This window comes from Lytechinus pictus, chromosome 2 (assembly GCF_037042905.1).
Source record: "Lytechinus pictus isolate F3 Inbred chromosome 2, Lp3.0, whole genome shotgun sequence".
Classification (NCBI taxonomy): Eukaryota; Metazoa; Echinodermata; class Echinoidea; order Temnopleuroida; family Toxopneustidae; genus Lytechinus; species Lytechinus pictus.
In genome coordinates, this window is record NC_087246.1 from 3996761 (window position 1) to 4023459 (window position 26699).

Below are 26699 nucleotides of genomic sequence, written 5' to 3' on the forward strand. Positions count from 1 at the left end.
ATAATAAACATTTCAAGTTTTAAAGGCGAAGTCTCTTTGAATAGCAACAATTTGATCACGTAATAGTCTTGTTGTATATGCCCTGAAAAACGTCCTGCATGGGCTTCATTCCAGGGGCCCGTTGCAGAAAGACTTGCAATCAATTGCAACTCTAAAAATCATGCGCAACTTGATTTTCAACCAATCAACAGCGCGCATTTGGGACATGCGATTGATTTTCTGACTTGCGTTTAAAAGCAACTCTTTCTGCAACGGACCCCTGAACAGACAGCACTCTACTCATGTTCCACAGATCAATACACTCATAAAATAGTTGGGAAAAAAAGGCCCAAATTTTATCCAACCCTGGGCAACATACTGTCCACATAACTATTGGTTGTAATCTGCCAAAAGTGGGTAATAAAAAAACTAATAATTGGGTAATAAGTTTGCTCAATTGGATAATAATTGGCCAGAATATATATAAACTCCTCAAAAAAGGTTTGGAAATCTGACGTTGAGCGATAATCCCTCCTCGGTTTTAGTCAATATCAATGTGTAATTAACATCAATGAATAGATCATTTTATTATCTTTAAAATGATACCCTACATGATATGATTATGGTTCACATGGAGGTGCAGTGCCTTGAAATGTGGGGGCAAGGTCAAAACTCAAAAGTTGCAAAATGACACAATATTGAAAGTCACTGTTCTTTTTTCCGTGGTGATGAGCGAGTTTCTCATCGGTTTCTTTAAATTGTTTCATTGCACCTTAAAATCAACAAACATATCAAACACACCTCTGCACAAGCAAACACATAGCAAACAAACAAACATGCATGGGTATTTCAAACCACGACTCAAACCATCACAGAACCATCACTACATAAACCACAACAAAACATAAACAATGAAGAAGCAGGGGCTTGATTCGAATGGATTTTCATCTCTATTGACACAGACAAAAGAATTATGTTCTGTATTAACATAATAAGCATGGTATCATTTTAATGAGAATTAAATGATCTTTTGATTGATATCAAAAATGCATTGTGTAAAATTGGGAGTTGGGAGAAATTAATGGCCAAACTCAGATTTCCAAACTTTTTTTTGCTCGTTTTGCAGCTTTTCAATTTAGACCTCATCCAACACTTTTGAATCCTGCTCTTTAAGTGATGGCATGATCATAACAAGCAGTGGAGGAGCCGTGATGTAGTGGTTCTGACTCTCGCCTTGTAAACAGAGTATATAAAACATTCTATTAACTAATAAAATTTCATACTGTATATCTAAGTGTTCGAATCCCACCGCGGTCTGGCGTCCTTTGGCAAGGCGTTAATCCACACTTTGCCACTCTCGACCCAGGTGCTAAATGGGTACCCGGTAGGATGTGAAAGTCATTGTAGCTTGTCCAGTACTGTGTGCGCCTCACCGGCGACTGACTGGAATACTCCCCAGGGAGTGGAGGATGTGCACACATTGTGTGCGGGAATGACTGATTGAATCCGATGACCGGGGTAATAATATACCTGTAAAGCGCTTAGACACGTCGTTCCGATGTATTAAGCGCTATATAAAAAACGGATTATTATTATTATTATTTTAAAGAGAATTAAATCATCTATTGAATGATGTCAAATATGCATTGTGTAAAATTGGGAGTTGGGAGAAATTAATGGCCAAACTCAGATTTCCAAACTTTTTTGAGGGGTTTAGTAGTTTTTACCAACATACATTACCCAACACAGTGAACAGTAATGTTGCCCAACATTTTATGTGTGTACCAAAGCTGGTGACAATGCTTTTCAGGCATTTCAGGCATGTGCCTGAAGATGCTGGAACGATCGAGATTCCAACAAGATTTATGAGTCTTTCACCATCTTTTTTTTTAAAGAAACATATCAAAACTCCGTTTATCAATCAATACTCTTACATGTATTATCTAGGCCTATTTATTTCTGTTCCTAATCATTTTGTAAGAGTGCTGTATAAATAAACAGATTATTATTATTATCGTTCTCTTAGCGGATTACAGTATACGATTCCTTTAAATGGCCGATGATTTCCTATTTAAAACAAAGTTGTATAATATAAATTCAATCGTTTTCTGAAAATGTTTAGTGTGTCAATACTATCTCTACAAAGCACACTGGTCTATAGCACATCACTCATCGAGTGACATGCATCCATGGGGAGAAGAAACCTATAACATGACTATCGACAGTGATAGGATACAAATATTTTGTATGTATTCGGTAGTATATAAAACATTCTATTAACTAATAAAATTTCATACTGTATATCTAAGTATTGTTTTGTTTCTTCTAAATAAGACTTTGATTATATTCCATATCACTATGATGACTTCTTCTAAACAACGAGGTATAAAAATTCACCTGTTCGTTTTTTCAAGTAGCGGTTCTTCGTAAAAAAAAAAGGCGTCGCGATATTCACCCTTTTCTTCCTTCTCCTCCATCCCCTTCTTTTGCTTCTACTTTTCTCTTTCTCTTTTCTGTTTAGTTTTTGTTTTTGTTTTTTACTTTTCTTTTCCCCTCCTATTTTGATCCATGAATGATCATATCATTATGTCTACATATTCCAATTTCTCGGGGTTTGTTATATAATTTCTGAAGGCAGTGCTAAATGCTCCGTAAATGCTTTGTTTTTGTTTTAGTTTGTATCCTCATAAACCCGACTATTATGACTATAGCAGAAGAATAAAATCAGAGTTCAGATTCTTCACCGTCGTATTCTACCTCTCTCTTCGGTTCGACATGAATTACATTGTTTTTAGTTTCCATGGCTTGGTATTCATACTCCTCCTAGTGCAGACAAAAAAAATAAAGATAAACAAAGAATCAGAATGTTGTTTTTTTTATATGGAGGAGGAGTAATAGCAGCAGTGGTAGTCGGGTGCATTAATCTTGTTACGACCAAAATATGTTTCTTATGCATATATTAGCATAATAATAATAGTAAAAGATTTGTAAAGCAATTGAAGAAACAAAATGTCGCATCAATTTATTCGTGATTTGCAAACTAACAAACACTATTTTCTCTGTATTTAAACTCTCTTGCTGGGAAATATTAGAGCTTACCTGTAGATAATATATACATATCACGGAAACACATTTTTAAGTGACAGACGTTTCAAGTTTTGTATTAGATAGAAATTTGATGAGTACCGAGAAATCAAGAGAACACTTTCAATTTGGTTCGTCTGTGACAAGGAAGAAGGTGACAACCCAACCAAATGTCATGGTACTCTTTACAATATAAAAAGGACACAACATATTTCATAGCTGATTTTTTTTTTGTAGGCTCTATAACTTAAGTGGGCCAAAATAGATCATGACAAACTGATCAGGCTTATCGTATTTAACTTAATATATTTGATATGTGATAACCATACTTACCACATCTTTACACTCCTCTCCTACCCTACATCGTAATGGTATCTTCCATTTCTCTGGTAGACAGCAGTACATCTTGTCGACGATTGGACATATTAAACGGGGGTCAAGTTTCTTTGGATCCTGCGGACCTGATGATGCAAGATTGGGAAGCTATAACACTTTCAAATAATGTGATGAGCAAATTGTTCTGATCGTGATCTTGGACAATTGATCCTTAACCCTAAATCTCCCGGGGCATTTTGATTCTTGTCATTCCCGGGGGGGGGGGGCATTATGGCCCCCCCTTAAGATCTCGGCCGCCGATCGCGCAAGCGACGCAAAGATGTAATCTACAAGGCTGTATGGTGAAATTATCCAAAATAATGAGATTTTATTTTATATGAATTAATTATGCTAATTTATGCATAAATCATACTTTTTGCTCTAATTCACTAAATAAAGCTCCTAGAATACTAATTTTTGGTAAAATATTCTTTGTAGCATTCTTAACAATCGCAATTAAAAAAACTTCGGTTTGGAAATCAATTTCCTATGTATTTTATTGTTTTATGAATTTCTTATGTATTTCTTTGTTTTTTTACTTTTTGTTTTTTATTGTTTTTTTCAATGGAAATCATTCCAGACTTAATTCTGATCATAAACAATGCAAAATTAATTAAGTTTAATCAGTAAAAGTAGAAATAATGATACATTTATGAATTTTGGCTAAATACACAATTTGCATTGGATTTGTACATGAAATCACGTTTTTGAGCAATTTTGGGTCCGACATGCACTTATATAATGTTGCGTAATGTTGCGTAATGTCGTAATTTGGTCTCAAAATTTGCGCGAGACTTTAAAGTAAAAAGTCTGTGAGCGGCGAGGTCAAAAAATTTCGCGCAGCAGATATATCGCGAAAATTGTCGAGGGGGGGGGGGCATTATGGCCCTCCCCCCGGGAGAATTAGGGTTAAGGGCAGTTTATACAAAATAGTGCTGATTAGCAGTGGACTATGAAAAGGTTTTCAATATTACCCCAATATACAAAAAAAAACCATGAGGAAATATTTTTCTTTTGGAGGCTTTATCCCTCAAAAATAGAAGAGCATTAACCTAAAAAAATTGTCTCCGATACTCTTGTTCACAGCCTTTTTGTACCCTAAATCATCATAATTTTTATTATCATTTATCACTAGTATTTTTATTATTATTACTATTATTAGTATCCTTATTATTATCGTTATTATTATTAGTATCATTATTATTATTGTCATTTTTAACATGATCACCATTGCTGTTATTTTGTTGAATAGCCTTACCAGTTATAAAGCTGACAATGTTAGCCACGAAAAGAACCACCAACCATGAACTTATTCCATACCACGTATAAGAAAGTTTGTAGAAATTCACCAAGGCAGATCTGAAAGGATAAATAAAGCCGGTGATTCGAATGAAAAGGTATTGGAGATGGTAATGATACGCGATTGTGAAGGTGTAGTTTGTAGTTGTATTTTGCATGGATTCAATGTTTGTGGAGGTCAGGTGGTGGTCAAATTCTGATTTTAAGGAGCAATTTATCACTCAATAATCGGTCTCTTTTTCTTTTTCTCTTATAAAAGAAAATTATTTTTATCTCAATCTTCCTCACAGAAGAAGCATAAGTGGGTGCATCGAGAGGGTGACGAGAATTAGTAGTCTCTGTTAAAAGTCGATGATAAGTGTTGAAGTTGAAGCTATCGATGTAAGTTATGGTGGACGGTGGTCATTGTTGCAGTCATGGCAGTGATGGTGGCTTTGATGATTCCGGCCGGGGAGGGGGGGGGGGGGTAGTGCGCCTGACGGTGGTGAAAGTGATTATTCCGACTGTGTTATGAAATGTATTTGGGTATGTCTTAGAATATAAAGAAAATTTTCAATTCAAAGTAGATAAAGTAACATAAAATAAAAAACATGATTTTTCATATTTGTGAAAGAAAATATGAATTGAAACGAAGACATAACTACGAAATTTGCTAATCGAAGAAAACTTTATCATCTATCATAAATGAATATTTAATTTGTGAAATAAATTGCAATTTCTATAGTTACTCATTGGGGACCACCATAGTTAGGTTATCGAAGACGGGTGTCGTCGAATCCAGCGTAGAAAAATAACTCGTGTTCATCATCAAGTCTGTCGTCGTGTTTGACATCGGACATTGGTCGGTGGTGAGCGGAGGATCGTCGGGTGGGTTAGGATACATCTGCACTCCAATCGCAAGCCAACATGAATAAGCTAGACCAGTAATAGTGCCCAATGTGACGCCCTGAAACAAGATAATGCCAAAATTTACTCCTACCATGCCTATCTCCTGTTCATCGTCGAACACGTTGAGGAATATTGTTTCAAGTTTTGATGACAAATTACTTTTCAACCAATGAGATGCAAAGATAATGTCACATTGGAAAGAGAAATTAATCGACAAATTGCTTTCATGAAACGCTCCCTTGAAGCCGTATTGGCATAGTCATATTTTAAGACGTTTAAATTGTAAAGAAAATGAATTCTGATATTACATTTTTCGAAATAAAAACGTAAGGAATTCAACGCTTATCATGCAGTGTGGGTAACCGTGGTAACAGCACCCCCTTCCTTGAACATAAAATCATTCAAAAAAATTATCGTCTCAGTGTAAATTTACAAATGCATTTAGATAAAAGGTATGAATAGACATGATAGACATGGCTTAAAATGTTAATTGTCTATAATTATCGATTACTCTCTGAAGAATGACACTTTACAAAGATATATTTATAGATTCAAAATTAGGAAGTGCATCATCAAGAAACCCGCAGAGAACACCAATTGGATATTTTTGCGATTACCGCTCGTTATTTTGATATTTTAGTCCCACTTGGTGCGCTAGTGCCCTTGATAATGCATTTATCCTCATTACCAGGTTCATCGGATAGGACCTTGAGCCGTCGGTCCTCTGGCTGCTTGCTTACAAGCATTCATGTTTTCTTAGCAATCAGATTAAAAAACCACCACCATTTATCATTTACCGTTATTCCGAAGGTGCGATATTCCGTATATGCTTTTTAGTCCTATACTTCGTTCATACAAAAATGAATTACGGTTCGTTTAGTTAATTAGTTATTTTCAGACCCGTATTCCATTTTCGGAATACTTGAACCTTGGGAATGAGAGGCGTTATCCCCTAGCAGCTCAATCCCAACCTTTCGTTGGAGAACGCGAACGCTTATTTACGACGGTAGTTGATTTTGGAAGAGACTTTTGGGCCCGTCGTCATGGTCGTAAAACTCTGTCCTGCAATGCAAATTGTGTGACATGAGATTTTTTTTCGTTTCGCATCTGCAACGGAAACATTCAATATGCGTTTCGTGTGCAAAATTCTGGTTGCTACTACTAACAGCGATATATCCGATTTAGGACGACTTTCCAGAGCCACATTTGGTTCCGCCCAGAGCTCGAGAGGCCGCCCGGGGGGCCCACTTCCATTGACGAGTGGATACCAGGCGCAACCACGCGTAAAAGGGGACAGAGTGGGCAAGTACGTTTCGTATATAATATAGGCCTTTGTAACGTTATAAGGGTGTCAAAAACGATGTTTAAAATACTGAAAAAAAGTGATATATTTCCAATACTTGTAAGGTTTCACAAGCCAAATACTTGTTAAAAGATGCATTTTCATAATCTGGAAAAGCCTTGCTTCCCTTGTTTAGGGTGCTTTTCGAAACTGCATGGTCGTGCCTGGTATCCACTCATCAATGGAAGTGGCCCCCCCGGGAATTTGAATCGTATCCCCCATTTCTGGGGAAAGTAAAACATAATGCCCATTACATTGTGTGCTAGAGGCATATCGTTTGTGTAGGAGTAACCAAAAGAAAAAACCCCGCAATTTCGACTGGTATTCAGACGTATACATGCTGTGTACATATCAACGCATGCGAAATGGTTTCAGCTGGAGAGGTCATCTGACCCCATGGAATCAATTGCCAGTGATCCACCAATAATCCTCATTAAATGCAATATCGATTCGATGGACTGTAATGATCTATATCTAAGTAAGTTTTTCCCCATTCAATATGTACTCGATTTGTTTGAAAAACCACTTTCTTATCCATATCATAATCTATTGTGGGCCCTGCATTTCGAATATCTCCAGCCAGCTGTCATAGCTAGTAGAGGTTCGCCGCCGGCTCAGGGGGCATATACGATGATGATCAGACGTACACATGCATGAAAACGGGTGTCGCGTGAAAAAAATTTGCACACGAAAAGCACATCTACAGGGCCTGTATCACAAAGCTTAGCAATGAATGTAAAACAGTTTTCTATGATTGATTCCATTGATTATAATCTACAATTACTCGTGAAAATCGAATGTACGATTAATCGTTAATTTTTGTGTTAGGGGACCCTAATCTTACCGTCCCTGAGGTTTGCGAAAGGAGGCTAGTTATTAGTCTTGTCCGCGGGTTTACGATGACACACTACCTTTAAGATATCTAACCTTTGCATTGATCCATGGAAAGAACATACCACATGAGAAAAGACCAAGGACAGGACCTCCAAACATTCCAAAAATGTTCATCGAAAACTTGATAAGAAAAAAGGCGATGTTAAGAGAAGAATAACAAATGTAACAATAACAAAACAAAATTAATATCTTAAAATTCGCACAATATCCGGTGAGGCAACATGTAGAAACTTTTTATTGCTATAAACCATTGACAACTCATTCGTAAATAGTATCGGGCAAGAAAACCTTTATGAACAAACTTACACTAACATAGGTAGAAAATTTTGTAGTCATTACTATAAAAGCTTTTTTTTCCAAAGGAAAAAACCCAACATAGATATAAATGCACAGTATTCATTACACTTCGATGCAATGAGCATAGTGCTTTTCATCTCCTTGCAAAGAGATCGCCACAACATATTTGAAGTCCCTATAATCTTAGTAGGTCTCAAAGACATTGGAGCAACAAATTTAGACCAACATCTCTGAGGTATCCTTTGAATCAAGTTGGTCATTCTGGAAGGCGTCATACGACGTCTCCTCACCATTTCTGTTGTCCATCAGGTCACGAATACGTCGCCACGAAGTCTCTTTAACGTCATTCCATCCAACAGGTCTTAAATACGTCGTCACGACGTCTCATCGACGTCACTCGCCTCCAACAGAATGTCTCATAATACAGTTTTAAGAGGAATGATAAGGGTCGTCCTTATGATTTTTTACATGATACGAGAAACAACTTATATTATAGATCATGCAGCTTAATGTATTAGTTGTGAGGAGTGGAAGATATATTACAAGTAGAACAGGGGACCGTAAATTTCATCAACATCATCTGACACGTTGTCAACATCTTAAAACATTCCTTGAATGATTGAGTTGTGCAGGTGACTGACTGTTACTATAGTGACAGTTGAATAAAGCATCTGACAAATACTTTCATGAAACCTTACGACCCGAAATATTAAATGAATTTACCTGTAAAATAGCCCCCATTCGCGAAGCAAGTAGTGCAGAGCACATGCTAATAACGCCAAAAACTATTGCTGTAAGAAAAAAAGAGGAAGAAAGAGGATATCAAACTGTCATACTAAAATTGAAAAGATTGATTACGACTGTATTAAAAATAAAATTGACAAGTTTCCCTTCAACATCAAAGTCGAATATAATATGTGACGTGGACATACTAGCTTTATACTCTCTCTTTTTCGCAAGAGGCAGTGATATTACGATTTATTGTTTTTTAATGAAAATAGACTTTCAATCCGATAAAATATAATATCGAACATGTATTCCACATTTCTCCTACCCAATGAACAAGAATACAATAAGATCCAATTGTAAATATCATAAAGTGATAAGTGATTTCATTTTGCATTTTCCTACCAAGTCCTTTGGTGACCCAGGTGTATCGTTTATCCGTGATGTCAGGCCAGATACTCTTTACGATATCTTCACCAGCTACTGCAGCTAAAGCATTTAAACCTGAGGAAATAGTACTGAGAACAAAAAATATAGTTTGATTAAGGGCCTTGATGTGATGTGATAAAACGAACCAACCAATTTTGTTGCTCTTGCCCCCCCCCCCCCCCCCCCCCCTGGCCACCGACCCCTGTTACGCCGCTGTATATAGAAAATAAAAAATTCGTCAAATGTGTATGTTATATCAGGGAACAGTTACTCAAATTATGTTCAGTAAAACATGTTGAAAATTTGTTATGAATTGTATGTCTTGGACGAGAAACATCACTCAGTACCTGACCAGGTTAATGTCATAAACTGAACAACAGCTGGGAGTTAAAATAAGGTGTAAACCTTTTACCGCTGCCACCAAATGTAACACTGTATATTTTTATGATTGTTAATATTTTTTTAGTTGTGGTAGCGTCCGATGGCGTATTGAGGCCAGTGTTACAAACGAAGAAAGATGACGAGAAGACGATGATTATTCGGTTCCGATATAATATATTCATTTAAACCTTGCGAGTGTAAGTAGACAGTGAACAGGTGGACATAAACAAAGTAGTATTGGGTTAGTGAACTCTTTCGATTACAGTTCAACTAATGTTTCTTAATTTAAATCATATAGTGATTATTTCTACTATTACATTATGTCCTAACCTAAGTAAAGCTTTGCGCTGGCTAGATTTACAGTAAAAAGCCTGTTACTTTGGCTAAATGTCCAAAGCTACTATCAAATAAGTAGAATTAAATCATTTTTAAAGGCCAATTTTTCTGGCTCGCTTCGCTCGCTGGTGACTTTTACAAATTTTCCCATATTTGCTATGTTGTGCTGCCTCAAAATATTAAGTTTATTATCCTCAACTACGTTGAAGTTAATAAGTGTTGTGTACACTATGCACCCACGATTTGGTAAAACAGTGGCCATCTGCAATGTTTAAAAATATCACGGGGTTCCGGGGGCTCCACCCCAGACCAGTGGCGGCACCAAGGGGAAGGCACAGGGGGCGTTTGCCCCCAGTGAGTTGGCCCCACCCCCGAAATTTTGAAAAATAAGAAAAATGTATAGTATATGTTGTCATAAGCATCCTACTAAAGCTGCAAAGTGCTCCAAAACAGCTTTTTCGTTCCTTAAATTTTGAAAATTTTCTCATCTATTCACTGTTAGCTCCCAATAATTTTTGTCAGTAACATAAATCTCTCGGGTCATTTTATAAAATTCAAAATGTCGCCCGCGCTATACACGCTCACAGTAGCTGTTGACTGAGATAAGTAAATTATCTGTTCAAATGGGGCTTAAAAATCCAATGTTCAAGTCAATATGCTTCTCGCGATTAGAGTTTTCATTATCATTATTTGTTTTAGCGAGATACGCATCCTGCGTACTCATAATTTTCATAAATAAAAAAATTTCAGCTCGCGCTACGCGCTCGCATTAAAAGTTTAATTAGATAGTCATCCAGTTCATGATTACAAAATGTGCTTATAGAACGTCCAGTTATCATCTCAGGATGAAAAAAATTTCAGCTCGCGCTTTGCGCTCGCAATATTTATTTGGTGAGATATATCATCTTCATGACCCAATGCAAACAGCTAGTCCTTAACAGGTCCCTTTTCAAGTCAGTAGGGTATACATGAAAAGTAATAGCTCGCGCTTCTTGCTCGATTTTGAGAAAAGGCAAAATATTTGTGTGTTGACCCGCCCCCAAATGTTCTTTTGCCTCCCCGAAGTTAAAAATCCAGGGGTCGCCATTGCCCCGGACCCGATCCGCATAGCACTGGCCCCCAAAATTTCTACAACTGATAACAAAAAAGAAAGGATGAAAGAAAAGGAAAGGAAGATGTAAAATATGATTTCCTGAATACCATGTCAAAATCAATCTGAAAGTAAGATTCTCATGAAAAGCTGATTTTTTTCTCGCTCGCTTCGCTCGCTCGGGACTTATATTAAGCAACTTTTTGCTGCACGCGCCACGCTGTGCCCCCCCTTTTTTTTGGGGGGGGGGGGGTACTTATCACGTATTGAGCTTCGCCCTAATGCTCGGGGGACAATCATAAAAAATCCTGTTCATACCATGATATGACCGGGAAATTTTTGGCTCTTGCCCCCCCCCCCCTGGCCACTGACCCCTGTTACGCCCCTGATAATTGCTTGTGTTTAGAAATACTAAAAGATATCGACGATCAACATGATTCCTGTTATTGTTTTCAACAAAAATCACATCCACCTTGGATCAGTCCTTGTGTTCTAACTTCCAAGGGTCAAGAGTAACATTATTTCAGACCACTGTGTTAGGAGGCTAACTATTTTATTGATATATCTGCCACTTTAATTTTTGCGACTTTATTATGGCATTGATCAGGGCCAATAAAGCTTATTTATCGTAATGGGGATTTTTTTTTACCCGAACGGCCAACGCCAATCACTAAGCTTTATGTTAAGGACCCAAGTGCACCTAAGCGATTGTCGCCAATTTACCTGAGAGCTGCGCTGAAAACTGCTGACGTCAACAAACCAGGAAGTCCTGGCATCGAACCAAAAAGATCCATTATAAAATACGGCATCATCTAAAAAGATATGAAATTAAAAACTTCTGTAACTGAGCACTTTGTGAGAAATAAAGGATATATATCTAAAAAGAACTACAGTATGTAGTTTTGTCTATTAGTTTAACGATAAAACATGTCTTTGTCGAGATAACTTCAATTTGACCCATAATTGATCACTGATGATGGAGATGATCTGCTTAAAGTGATTGTTTATTATCAATAAATATTATTAGAGTTATCGTTTGAAAACCAAACAGCACACCTAAACACGTACATTGTCTAGAATAATGGGTGACAATAAAGACACTAAATCATATTTGCAAGCAAACCACTGAACGATAAACTGGAACATATTTTTGTGTGCTATATCTGAATCTCAGTCATTTTATTCCCATCAGTCCAAGATGAAACTTGATCTTGTTATTATCATGGTTATAAGTCAGTATTTTTAAAAAGTTACATTATTTGTAAAAAAATGATTAAATGTATATGAACTAAAAGTGTAATTTGTCACAACACCAGAGATCTGTTTGTTTCAATCAGTGGCAGATCTAGGGGGCACACCGGCATGTGCCCCTCCCCCATTTGAGAGTCATATTCAATATTTTTTATGTAAATATACCGTTCTTACACAAGTGTGCCCCCCCCCCCCGTTTTGAGAGTCTCAGCAATTAATTTTAATTGAAATATATGTAATTCATCCACAGGTTAGGACCTTTTTTTTTTTGGGGGGGGGGGATTGTCAAATTTTACGTGGGACAAAGTGATCTTCATTTTCCTTTAAAAAAATGTGCCCCCTATTGGACAATCCTGGATCCACCCCTGTTAGCATAAAAATGTGTTCATGTCGTTTTTAAGGCATGCGTAAATATGCATTAGTTTTTTTTCTGAGATTTCTAAAAATGTCATTATTTCTATGATTGTTTAGATTTTTAGAGTGATAACAAACCTGATCATAGCTTTCCACTACACCATGCAGTTTAGGGTCACATCCAGCGTAATTAGCATACATGACCACGCCCACTATATGAGGTAACAATTGTACCGCTATCATACCAAATGTTGCAATTAAGATGGCTCTAGAAAAAAAATCGTTAAAAGGGTAGCAAAGTGTAAATAGAATGATTATTGTCGATATAATAAATCCTGAAACCCATAGCTGCCTATTGAAATGTAATGCAGTTAAAATACCTTTTTTTTTTATCTGCTTCAGCCAAAGTCTTTTTTATAATTAAGTATTTGATAGGAATATATCAACATAATCATTCAACTTACGTCAGTCTTTGAACTGGGAGTTCACCTGCCTGTATAAGGCTGCAAAGGGCTGGAAAGTTTCCAGGGAAATTTTCAAACGCTAGGAACCTTTTATCTTGTACACAATTTGATGAATTGTGTTTTTAAATAGAAAAAAAAATACCACTGATATCCCCTTATACTATCATGCTTATAAAATCCATGTGTATACATCAGTTCTAATTCGTTAATTAGAAGCTAGAAGTTATTCTGTACTTCATAATAATTTTCTTGAGCTTTTCGTTAGTTCCATTTTCTTGTATATACTTTTATCATCTGCTGTTGATAAGTAAAACAGCCATTTCCTATAATCTTGTAAACTCCAAATATAATTACCGTATCAATTTCAAACACCTCTTTATGACGAAAGTAAATATGGTAAGTTAAAGAAGAGCATATACACACCAAATACATCCACATTTTGCCTAACTTTATTCGTCATTGTAATTATGTGTTCACAGGCGCGTAGCCAGGGGGCGGTCGCCCCCCAAAACGCTTCCAAAAAGAAAAAAAAAAGAAGGAGAAAAAGAGAAAAAGAAAAAGCGAAAGGAGAAAAGGGAAGAAAAGTATAGCTTTGTTGTCCTTTCCCTTCTTTTTTGCTTAAAAGAATAAAAACCTTAACGAGACGTTTTTCTCTCTTCATACAAAATTTTCTTCCGCGCTTCGCGCGGGAAAAATATCAAAATTGCTTTTCCATTTTGTTTCCCACTCCTTTCCTGTACACCGGCTGTGGGAATCGTATATTCTTGCCAGAAATTATTAAGTATACATGGGTGTAAAGAGTATGACAAGTATTTTTTTTTTTAATATTGCATTGACACAAAATTTTGGCTCTTCTGTTCGGAGCGGGTAAACATTACCATCAGTCCCTGAGTCCCCAAATGCTATTTCTTCCCCTTTTCAGCAAGTAGTTGGCAAAGTATCTGCTCAAAGGGGAGGCATTAAATTTGTGCCGTGCTATATGCAAAAGTATGTACGATATGAAACTTTATTCTACATCGCTGCACATCCATGTCTCGTTTTGCGCCATTGATTTGAAATTTTGAATATCACAAAAAGGTTCTTAATCAAAAGGAAGCGCTTATAATGAGCGAAATTACACCTTTTTTTCTCCAAAATATATCACAGAGGTTTCCGTGATTCGCGAGCATATGGGAAAGGAAAAGTCCCTCTTCTAGCTTGCATCATCCCTTTCACATTTTGAGCTCATTTTTCTTCTTAATCGAGTTATATAATCTAAGAAATATCAAAATTAGAACAGGTTAACGTTTCAGAGAAATTCTTTTAATACTTAAAGCTTCAACGCTATTCGCGGGAAGGAATAGCGCAAATTTCCTTTCTGTATATACCCGTCTTCTACTCTGTTTTGCGACTTGAGTAAGCGAAATTGAATGTGGATACACTTTTTGCAATCAAATCTGATGTGACCGAGGTAGGCAAAATCATTTCTGTTCTCTATTCTTATAAAAAGTTTTTAAGTTTCTACGCTTCGCGCGGTAAGAGGAATTATTTCAAATTCTTCAATCTTTTCCCATTTTTGGGGCGCTCATAATTTCTCTCGAAACAATTTTGTTTTAATCATAGCAAATCAATATTCGAGTTGATAAGGGTAATAGAGACGCAAGAGACGCCTTCTTTTGATTTGAATTTGATGAGATATTGAAAACTTCGCGCTCCGCGCGGGAGGGGGGAAACTCCCCCCTCCCTGCACCCCTAGGGAGCGCGCTTCGCGCGCTCTGTAAGTGTTGGCCATAGGTGTTGGCACGCTTCGCGTGCACTTACCGCCCCCTCCAAAGTTAAATCCTGGCTACGCGGTTGTGTGTTCACTAACAGTAAATAAACACTTCTGAAACAATCCTTCACATTATTTACTTAAATTTATTATATTTGCCGCAAATCTATCGAGTATCGATGTCATTGAGTAAGATACATTTATAAAGTCAAAACACCCTCATCACAAAAGAGGTATAATACAAACACATAATTATGCACCCCATGCACAATCAAACATCATGCTCTCTCTCTCTCTCTCTGTAACAACACACTCCCACACCCATACGTACACCCCGCACCCTCCTTTACACACACTCACACACCCCCTCACACACACACATCCCTTATATAACACTCATGATCAACTCACACTTTTGCTCTTTGAATGGATCCGCATGTGAGGTATCTTTGAACCTGTGCCTGGTTCACTCCAAATACACTGGTCCAGTTGAAACCTCCACCAATCACAATTCCCCATATAGTGTGACGCACCGTGACGTCAGTACTCCATCTAGAAGAAAATAACACATTTTTTTTCTTTACAAATTGCAAATGGACAATCTATTATCAGAATAATCCTAACCACATACTATTTCTCTGGTTAAACTTAAAAAATAAAAATAAATAAGCAAAAAGAAAAAAAAAACGTAAAAGACATTGCTAGCTGAATGTCTCTAGGTCTTTTTTAATACGTGTTAAAGATACAATGAAAAAAAATCAGAACATTAGTAGACAAGTTAGAATTTACAATGCATGTTTTTTTCCCCTTCGAATAAGGCCCTCAATTTGTCCATAAAAGAAAAAAAATCAGAATAGACGCATTCCATAACATGATGTATCAGTATGGTATGTCAACCCTTGATCGGATGGACTACTCTAAGATCTGTTGTACAAAGAAGGTGGCTGTACAGAGATTTAAGATGGTTGCATGACCTAGCAACAATTTTAAAACATTTTCTACTTAATGAAATGCTTGTCACATGCGTATTCAAACGAAAAGAAAATATTAAATTTCAAACATTAACTTGGGCACTAAAGTGGTTATTAGCCAAAGTTGATAGCCTGTGATAACAACAAGATTATAATTTACATGTACATGTATGATTACATAAAATATGAAAATATGAAATTATAATTGGTAAAGTGTCGAAAATCTGTCTATCTGACGGTCAAGCGGATCGGGGTCGCCCTAGCCACTAACCCGTCTCTGTGGTCTAGTGGTTAAGGCACCGGCGTTCAAAGCTGGGGGCCCGGGTTCGATTCCCGGAAGAGACATTTTTTCGGCATCACCAATTTTTCCAACGGGTAGATAGCTCTGGGGAACCTTGATTTAAGCTACGCCTACCATTGTTCTCTTCATCCATTTCTTTACAATATATATATATATATATAATTTGATTAAGGTTTGATTTATATATGATTACTTTAGCACCCCAAAAAAAATCAGAAAGAAATAATAATAAAATGGAATAGAAAAAAAAATCAATAGATAAATAAATAAGAAGAAAAAAAAAATACTTGAAATACTTACACCCACATGTCCAATCTTTGACCAATAGCAGCAATATGCCATGCCTTATCAAGACCACCAACATTGATAGCACCCTGAATGATGACAGCTATGAAACCAATCACCATCAATGTTACCTGAAATACATCGGTCCAAAGAACTGCTTTCATACCCCCCTGCGGTATGTAATTATACAAAATATATATAATAATAACCAGTTTTAGTTCATGATGATTATAATAATATTTCAAATTTATGTAGCGCATAGATATTAGACCTAATTCAAAATTGTTTATTTGGGTGCGATGACCATTTTCTCTGTCTTTTTTTTTTTTTTGCTTTTCATTTTTTAAACGTCGCTGTCGCACATGCACTTCAGTGGTTTAGACCAGTGGGGTAACAAGCGGGGGGGGGGGGGGCAGGGGGGGCAAGCTGCCCCCTTGGCGGATTTCTCCGGGAAAAAAAAAACGGGAAAAAGAGAAAAGGGAGGGAGAAAGAAAGGGAAAGGGGAAGGAAAGGGGAAAAGGAAAGGAGGAAAAGGGAAGGGAAAGGGAAAAGTAAAAAGAAAACGAAGAAGAAAAAAATTAATGGAAAAGGAAGGAAAGCGGGAAAAGAACGAAAGAGAACATTTGAGAAAGAACAAATCATTCCGAAATAGGCCTATGTACTGGGAAATCAATGAAAAGATGACAAAGTGGCAAACAATAGCGGGAAACGAAGGTAGAATGGAATTCTTAAAAAAAAGAAGCTAAATTAGAAAACAAAGAAAAGGGACAAGAAAAAAACCCCTTAATAACACGACCGGGCCGCCGATGATTGAAAATAAAGAGCGGGCCAGAAGAAAGATGGACAGCATACAACATTGTGCTATAAGCTTGCTAAATTTTATGCATATAAGCTACCAGGGCTTTGCCCCAGACCCCACGCAGTAGGGGCTCTTCATCCATAACCTTCAAATGGCTCTATAGCGTCCCCTTGTAGGGACCCTTCCTACATTAAGCTTTACGTTCAATCACTGGCGTACAGGCGCGCGGGGGGGGGGGGGGGGGGGAGGTCTTGGTTCCACACCCAAGATGAAATAAAAGAAATTATAGGGGACAACGTATAATGAAACGAGAGGAAACAATGAAATGTGTTATTTGCTGAATATAATGGAAAAATCTATCACATAATTAGAATTTAATTTCAATAGGCAATTTTTTTCCAGCTTGCTTTGCTCGCTAGCGATTTTTGCCCACTCAAAATATTTGGTTCATTACGCAACTGGGTTGAATAAATGTGTTGTGTAAAAGCTATATTCTGTATATACCCAAGATTTGATTAAAAATAGCGGCAATCTGCGAGGTTTAAATGGCTTTGATATCAAGAATTTCCGTGGGCTCCGCCCCGGACCCCAACCGCATAGCACTGCCGTATATGAGTATGGAAGGGTTGGACCATAGCCCCAAAAGTTCTACAACCAAAAACCAAAAAAAAGGAGGAAAGAAAAGCAAAGGGCAAGTGTGGGGTATGATTTTATTTACTGAATATAATGTCAAAAAATATCTCAAAGTTAGATTCTCATAAAAAGGTGGTTTTTTTTCTCGCTCGCTTCGCTCTCTCGGGACTTATAGCAGCTCTTTAGCACATGCACCATACTGCGCCCCTCGTTTTTTGTACTCTTCACGCTACTGCCGCAAAGAATCCTGTTCACAGTGGCGTACAGACCACAAAAAAAGGGAATGGAAAGAGAGAAGAGTGAAATATATTATTTTCTGGATATCATTTCAAAATCTATCACAAAATTTGATCGCTCACTAGCAACTTAAAAAAAAGCCCGATACTTAATATCTGGCCCTCTCAAAATCGTCGCCTCATTACACCATTACGCCTGTTCATACCATGATATCACCGGGAAATTTTTGGCTCTTGCCCCCTGGCCACCGACCCCTGTTACGCCGCTGGTTTAGACCAATCACTTGTTCAATTTTTATCATGACGAATATAATTTTTGTAGTATTTATGGCTCAGGGTACTATTAATTGCTTGTGACGTCAAATGTCAGGATTCAAAACATTTTTGCCCAATTTTGTGAAGTCTGTTGAAACTAACTTTGGTCACATTATACGAGGTTTAAACCAATCACCTGTTCAGATTAACATTACGACGATGAAGTGTATAATAAATACTAGCACTTTAAATCTTCTGAACAGATTCATTGACATCATAAATCGATGCTTATCGCATACAGATCACACCCTTATATATGACATGTTTGACCTGTATCATAAAAAGCGATATTGAAATTATTGACATTTTGGAATATATATCTTACAGATCAATATCCGAATAAGTGTACGGCACAAACACGAAATAGTCTTAAATACATGTTTTCATTTTACTTTTATGTCGCCTATTCAAATATATCAGGCTCTTGGATTTACAACCTATTGCTATAACGCACCTGAGTGTTTCTACAAAATATACAGGTCAATTATAAAGTGTATACTTATTATTGCATGTGCATGTTTGCGAGAATAAATACAGATCAAACATGACATTGCCGTTTTTCAACTTTTATTGCCACTGGGGGATTTTCCCAGATTACTAAAATGACATTTACAATTTGTTACCAAGAACGCAGTTTCTATACAATATTCATCACGCCACAATCAACCAGATTTTAAGGGGGAAATCGAGTCACGTACGTGACCTCCCAGAAAGAAGAGATCCAAACGGGATTCCAGGACTAGCTGGTATTTCCTGGGGTACGGATTCCCCTCTTTACATTTATCATCTACATGTATTCAATACAAGACTATCTCATGACTTTGTGTGTGAAATAAAGTTGGGGGAAAGGCTTCAAGACCAGAACGTGAATTCTTGGAAGGGGGAACCTGCCGGGAGGAAGACATCCAGTCGGACTTCCAATTAAGCCAGGAGACTTTGGGAAGCTGGATTCCCCTCTCCCGGTTTTCTTGACATAATTAGTATACAGTGCCTCCCCCTGCATGGTGTTGAAATTTGACCGATATAAGAAAAAAAAAGACCTCGGTAATCAGGCCAAACACCATAACCAGCGAATCCAACCATCCAACATGTCCAATGCAAGCCCATCCAGCCATCCAAAACAAGCCCAATCAACCAAATCAAGCCCAACCAACCATTACAAACCCATCCAACCAACCAGTGCAAGCCCATCCAGCCAACCAATCAAGCCCATCCAGCCAACTAATACTAGCCTATGCAGCCAACCAATATAATTCCATCCGAACGCAAGCCCAACCAACCAACCACTACTAGTTATCCATCAACAATATGACCAACCAAAGCTAAGGCTATTTCAACAAACTGTAACAGGCAAAGCTTGCCATCATTCAGCAATCTTGAACCCTGTCATTAAAATTTTGCTATTACCACATTTAAATTGATTAGCACAATTATTGCCTTCGACAGATTTCATTATTTGTGTATTAACAGAAATCACAAGAGAATTGTTAACATCCATGTATTATATGATCTTATCAAATCTGGTTTCATATAATACCTCATTTTTTGAGGCATGCAATGCCCTCCGACCCTAACAATATTATCTCACAACAACCATTATTTAAATGGGCGGGAGGGAGGGCAAGTTGACGTCTGCATCCCCCATGGCCCAGTGCTGAGTTGAGAACGAACATGTGTTTCCAAATATGTCGCGTATTGCGCGCGTCCCTGAATTCTTTAAATGCATGTCATTGGCTCTTTTTGGCGTAGAGGCTGTGCCCACGTTGCCGTTTCCTAGCTGTCACCAATGGTGCTGCGTGACGGCGCCGCCCATGACGTGTCCAGCCCTGGTCCAGCCAACCACAGACCTGTTGCTGGGGCGTGTCCGTGGAGAATTCCCACGGAATCGCAGGGTAGTGCATTGATTTTCGCGGGCCGTAATGGCCAATAATTGATTTCCTGTCTTCTCTCGCAAACGTTTTACTCGCTTGTTCTAACAATAATCTTTATTATCGCGCGTAATTTTATAGCTTATATAAGTTTTCTTAATTCTTCTAAATCAGGATATTAAAGCATATGACAACAAAATGAAACAAATTTTGAAAGATATTGGCCATGCCCTAACTACCATACATAATTCATTCAAAAGAGTTGCGCAAGTAATTTTTATCAAATTGTACTCGAAAGACTTCCAATTTATTATATATATAGATAAAGATCGAAATGAGACAAATATTTGATATATTTCATGATGAAATTTTCAATGATAAACGATGGGGGGGGGGGGGGAGGGAATGACTGTCTACATTAATTTTATAGTGCTGTTAAATGGTGAATACAAATTAAAAGTGATTTTAGACGAAGAATGAAAGTGTTTAGATCTCTCTCTCTCTGTCAATATCTGTTCTGTTGCATAAGCATTTTATTTGTATTGATGTATTTTTGTGTATTTTAAAGAAGTGTGAAATAAATTAATCTGAATCTGAAAACATAAGAAGGGACCTACACCCTGTGAAATCAATAAGGTATACTATTACCATATAGATAAATTTAATAACACGAAAATCCTTAAATGTTTTTGCTTACTATTGCGGTGTACAGCGTGCAGACGATACCTATTGAAAACACAGAACCCCAGAGATCCAGTCCAGTCACTGTATATGGAGTGAGAGACAGACCGTAGACACAGTCAGAGATAGCAATAGAGAGAGAGAGATCTAAACATTGTCATTCTTGGTCTAAAATCATTTATTAATAAAAGAAAATATAGCTCCCCATAGTCGACTGTGCACCTTTCAACAGCACCAGAAATGTAGACAGTCATTTCCCCCATCATTTACCACAATAAAGAAAATCTTATCATGAAATATATCAAATATTTGTCTCATTTCGATTTTCATCTATATGAAATAATCAACTGGAATAGTCTTTTGAGTACAATTTGCTAAAAAGTTTAATTATTTTTCTTTTAACCTATACAGTGCGTCCCAGAAAAAACGAAACCGAGATTAAGCGATGATTTATCATAACTTAATCACAAATACAATAGACAAATGACCTACCAATGCAAAGCTTAGAATTTCCTCTTTCATCTGATATTACTAAGATTATTCCCCATTCACGCATGAGTGAGCAAACACAATTTGAAGAACGGATACCAAAAACTCATTTGGCGGGGGGTATCTGAATATCAAAAAGAAAATCACATGCCTAAAAAGTTCAATATCTGCTCTTTTATTTGATACCTTATTCACAAAAAATGGTCAAGAAGTAAAAAAGTTATGTTCCCTCGAAACAGTGCTTGTAATTCCATAATTTCATTAAATAAACGTGTTTTCAACCGGTTTCCCACAGAAGCTATCGCATGGATAACAACAGACTTAATGCATGGCTGTTCGTCAACAAAACGGAGTGTTAAGTGAGTTTGAACGCTAGCCTGTAGAACCTCTTCATTTTATGAAATTATTGAAATTCAAGCCTTATTTCAAATAACCAGAACTTTGTCATTTCTTGACCATTTTCTGTAACTGAGGTATCAAATTAAAGAGCAGATATTGAACTTTTTAAAAATGTGGTTTTCTTTTTGAAACTCAGATACAGCCCGCCAAATGACTTTTTGGTATCCCCTCTTCAAATTGTTTTTTCTCACTCATGCGTGAATGAAAAATAATCTAAGTAATTTCAGATGAAAGAGGAGATTCTAAGCTTTACAGTGGTAGGTCATTTGTCCATTGTATTTGTGATTAAGTTATGATAAATCATCGATAAATCTCGGTTTCGTTTTTTGTGGGACGCACTGTATAGGGAGCGATTTTGAAAAAAATGCGAAGAAAAAGGAATGTGTCGGATCAAATCATTCGAGTAAGGTTAAGCTATGATGATATGAGGACCTCTTCCGTCAAGTTCTATTGAACTCCAATAAAAAAAAATCTTGAATGAACAACGGTATAATTCTGGGCAACACCTTATCAATATTCACTCTATTCAAGAAAGGTGATACAAGTATGTTAAAGGAGTTCGAAAAGGATTGAAAAACCATTCTTCAAATGAATCAAAATTACCCCGCCAGATCGAATTTGAAGGGCAAAGGTTTTTAAAGTTATCATGGTTAGTCCGCCTATAAGTTGAATTGTACTCAAATGTGACGGCTGACTCACCTGCATTAAGAGCCAGTGATGGAGCATACAAAACAATACCAAGATACACCAGCTGAAACGTATAAAAAAAAATCGAAAAGAGAAGGGGACTGAGGAATTGTAAGGATAAGAACTGTATCATCACTCTACATGTAACAAACATGAGGAGTGCTATTATGTACATGTCTAATAAACATAATACCTTCGACTATGTATAAGAGTAACAGTGCAACACATAGCCAATCTGAAAAATCATAAGGTAATGAACAGATCTGGATCGCTAGTTTTCATTGAAAGAACATTATCCAATTCCGAGGTAGACCTATTACAAGCATCGTTCAGAGGCAAGGGAGCCAGCCAAATCAAATTACAATAAAAAAAAGTTGCACAGTTAATCATTTTGAATATACAGTGCGTATCAAAAAAAAGTTTACACTTAGAAAAAATCCTGTAAAATTATATATTTGTAATATCCTGAAGATTTTTCCACATTTTAACATTGGTACAGATCCACTTAAGCATATTACGATATAACTGTCGAAAAATATTTCCGCTTGAATGAGCACCACTTACTTTTGAAAAGTTAGTGAAAAATTATTTGCGCAGACCTCTGAAATATTTATGCGAATAAAAGTAGACCTTAATCATGAAGAACACGAGGAATTTAGCTAGTAAAATTGATTTGAACATATCTTTTACCTTTTTAACTTGTTTCCTTGGCCAAAACACTTCGAAGAGTGCATTGCACCTCACCCCACTCCCCCCACACACTGAGGCCATCGTGACGATGTTTGCTTTACACTGAGATGTGATTTACATAAAATGGCTTAGGCTTCATTTTCATTTTTTTTTTATTATTGTCAAGCTTGGGAAAAGTGTGGAGAAACAAGTATTAAATGAAAAATGAAATGTAAACCCACTTTAAATTATACAAACTTAGGGAAAATATGCTAGAGATGTCTGATATAAACTTTTGTTCAGATTCAGTTATGTCCTCAGATCCAGCTGGCAAAAAAAGGGTAAAGGTTGTGCTTACTAAGTCTTAAAATTTCAATTTGGGTGGCAAAATTGTTACAAAATGCTTGAATGTATCCGTTTAATTTCAATTGACTAAAAGTGCAAGGGAAATGGATGAGAAATGTTTCGCAGGGTGAGTTTGATTTCGCCCTTTCCCCTTTACACAGCGTGAAAACAAGCATTTCTGCGCAAACAGATTTCTACGAGCTTTACAAAAATGGACAGTGCTCAGTCAAGGGTAACATTCTGTCAAAACTTTAACTTGCATTAGATAGATGAGACCCAAACCCAAGATTATATGTGAAAAAATTACCCACATGTTGCATATTTTTAAATTCCCAGTGCTTTTTCAAAGTGTAAACTTTTTTTTGATACGCACTGTATAGGCCACTCTGCCACTGGTTAGCATAGCATTACTTCATGGAGAAATAGAAGGGTTGGTATCTTTAACTTCCTAACTAATCGATTGAGTCCCAGTAAAGGAGCCATTTAAAAATTAATCTTCAAAATTTATGAGGCCCGTGTGAACATTTTTTTGCTTGCCTCAGATACAACTTTTAGTAATCTAAGGGGGTGTTGCAAGAAAATATTTACAATCAATTGCAAATATTCTGTAGCAATTTTACAACTGATAGATAAATTTTAGCTCTAGCAAATCAGATTACACTCCTTGTTTCAAGGAGCAGATAAGCAATCAATCAAGAATTTGCAATTACTTGCAAGACAAATAATTGATTTAGGGACCCCAAAAGGCTTGCAATTGATCGCAAGTTTCTTGCAATACCCCATAAGTCGTCAATGTATTGCTAATTGGCTGAAAATCAAGCTTTGATTCCCCCGCTAGTGTCTGGTGTTCAAAATTACTCATAAACTGTAATTGGACTCAGGGACTTACCATATAGAATGAAAAAGCAAAGGTTCCAAGAATGCGAACTCTTTTACCAAATCGTCTCTCCAGGTACTATCCAGAAATAAAAAGAAAGATGTTGTTCAGTTTATATTCTGAGGAATATTGTATTAACAAATATAACTGTTTTTTTAAGGAGGGTAAAATAGAGAGAAAGGAAAAGAAGGGAGAAAGGAGAGTGAAAAAAAAAGAAAAGGGAAAAGAAAAAGTGATTTGTGATCCTTTACATGAATCAAAACGCTGCTTAAAATTTCCCGTTCTCAGGTCAGTATATTTAAAAGAAATTGGCATGAATTCCATGATTTCATTATTTTTGTTTAATGAAATTATTTACTTATCATGTTCATGAATGCAAACGCTAATTAACATTACCCGTTTTCAGGTAAGCGTATCAAAAAAATCAGCTCGCGCTTTGTGCTTGCAATATCTTTTTATGAATTCAAACCAGTGCTTGGAATGTCTCTTTTCAGGTCAGGAGAAAACAAAAATTGCTTAAGTTCCGATCTTACTTTTTGTGTGATTTACTTAATGCTTTTCATTAATAATGCGACTTAAGCTCTTACGTTATCAGATTAGTACATCAACAAAATCAGATCGCGCTTTACGCTCACTTTATTTGTTGGATGAATCAAATAAGGTGAGGGAAAGAAGCAGAAAATATAAAATGTTTTAGGTCACTACTTTCCCATGGTTCGCGCACGCTTTGCCTATTTTAAGATATAATATATATCTTGTTCAGGAGGATTACATGACTCTTGGAATAGCCAGTTTTGGAGTTACTATCTAACAAATATTTCAACGTGCACATCGTGCCTTCATTTTTTTGTTTTAGTTACAAATCCCGTCATGATAAAAAAGAGTGCTCGGTAAAATGCCCCATTTTTAGGTATGAATTTATTTATCTTTTGCACGCGCTGCGCGCTTACATTATCTGATTAGTGAGGTGCGTCCTGTTCATGATTAATAAAGAATCCTGTTTTCAGATCTCAATGTTAAGAGTTTTCAGCACACGCTTCTCGCTCACATTTTTTGATTATGGAACACATCCTCTTTATGAATCTCTGCAAAGCAGTCCATAAAATGTCCCCCTTTTCAGGTCATTACATACAATATTTCACCTCGCACTTTGCGCTCGAATTCTTCATTTATGCCGTATATGTAAACCAATCTTGTTTGTCAGAATAAAGCTAAAATATATTCACCCCCTCCTTATCAGCCAAAAAATAAAGAGGGGGGGGGGTTAGCTCTTCGAGCGGCCGTTCGGAAGAAATTTGAATTATTTTTGTCCATCCCCGATCCGCCCCTGGATATCCACCCCCAGAGTGAGGGTATGTACGTATGTGTATACTTGCGTATCAGACTTTCTTTCTTGATGTGTTACACCGAGTAGGCATATACGCCTAAAAATATTGTTCTTATCATTTGACACCCCCTATGAAATCTTGGATCCATCCCTGATATAACTTACCTCATTTGAACTGGTTAGGCCAAGATTGTAAAACGTTGGCAAGAAAAAGACAACTGTTGCGATGGATGATAAAATACTGCCAAGCCAATTCCAGCTATGCATGATACCATGAACATAGTTTTCAGAAGGAGTTCCAAGGAAGGTTATAGCTGAAATAAAGCTCGCCACCAAAGACAGAGCCACAGGAACAGGGTGCATGTTACGATTTGCCATCAAGAATTCTTCAGCAGTCTTCTGCTTACCCCCGCTACAAGCCTGGTAGAAACCTATGCCAAGAGAAAATGCGAGCATGGCGCCAAGAACACCATAGTCCGCACCAGAAAATGACATTTCTTTTGGTCCGTCGACTGTAGAGATATTCATCATTTTTGTTTCTTAGTTCACGGTCTAGCATAAATTCAACAACTAACTTCACAACTTCATATATACCTGCATGTCCCAGTATATATATTTTTTACCAAGTTCACGCACGCATGACTCCTACATGTGGACCACAACACCAGGTGTTGGCGACTTAAAATAATTTTACGCGATCACTTAATATCGGTTAGCCAATCAGAAACGATCTCTAATGGGACGTTGCAAGAAACTTGCAATCGATTGCAAGTCTGTTTTCGGTCCCTAATTCAATCATATTCTTGTAATTGATTACAAATCTGCGACTGATTGCTAATCCGCTTCTTGAAAACAAGGAGTGTAATCTGATCTGCTAC

At 37.0% G+C, this 26699-nt stretch overlaps 1 protein-coding gene across 3 annotated transcripts; it reads right to left on the bottom strand.

Moving 5' to 3' along the window:
* Positions 1-699: 699 nt before the first annotated feature.
* Positions 700-26699, bottom strand: LOC129253659 (sodium-coupled monocarboxylate transporter 1-like). Of its 3 annotated transcripts, none has more exons than XM_064107605.1 (15): positions 25987-26699; positions 24507-24572; positions 22616-22667; positions 21045-21112; positions 16512-16666; positions 15351-15491; positions 12864-12993; positions 11844-11932; positions 9290-9402; positions 8882-8949; positions 7895-7981; positions 5466-5683; positions 4697-4797; positions 3397-3524; positions 700-2802 (listed from the first exon to the last, which is right to left on the bottom strand). In XM_064107605.1, the coding sequence occupies exons 1-15, from the start codon at positions 26350-26352 to the stop codon at positions 2704-2706; spliced, it is 1881 nt and encodes a 626-aa protein (XP_063963675.1). In that variant the 5' UTR covers positions 26353-26699; the 3' UTR covers positions 700-2703. The 3 variants fall into 3 exon arrangements, with proteins under 3 accessions (XP_063963675.1, XP_063963678.1, XP_063963684.1); XM_064107608.1 differs by having other exon boundaries at positions 16512-16627; positions 25987-26479; XM_064107614.1 differs by lacking the exon at positions 21045-21112 and having other exon boundaries at positions 25987-26487.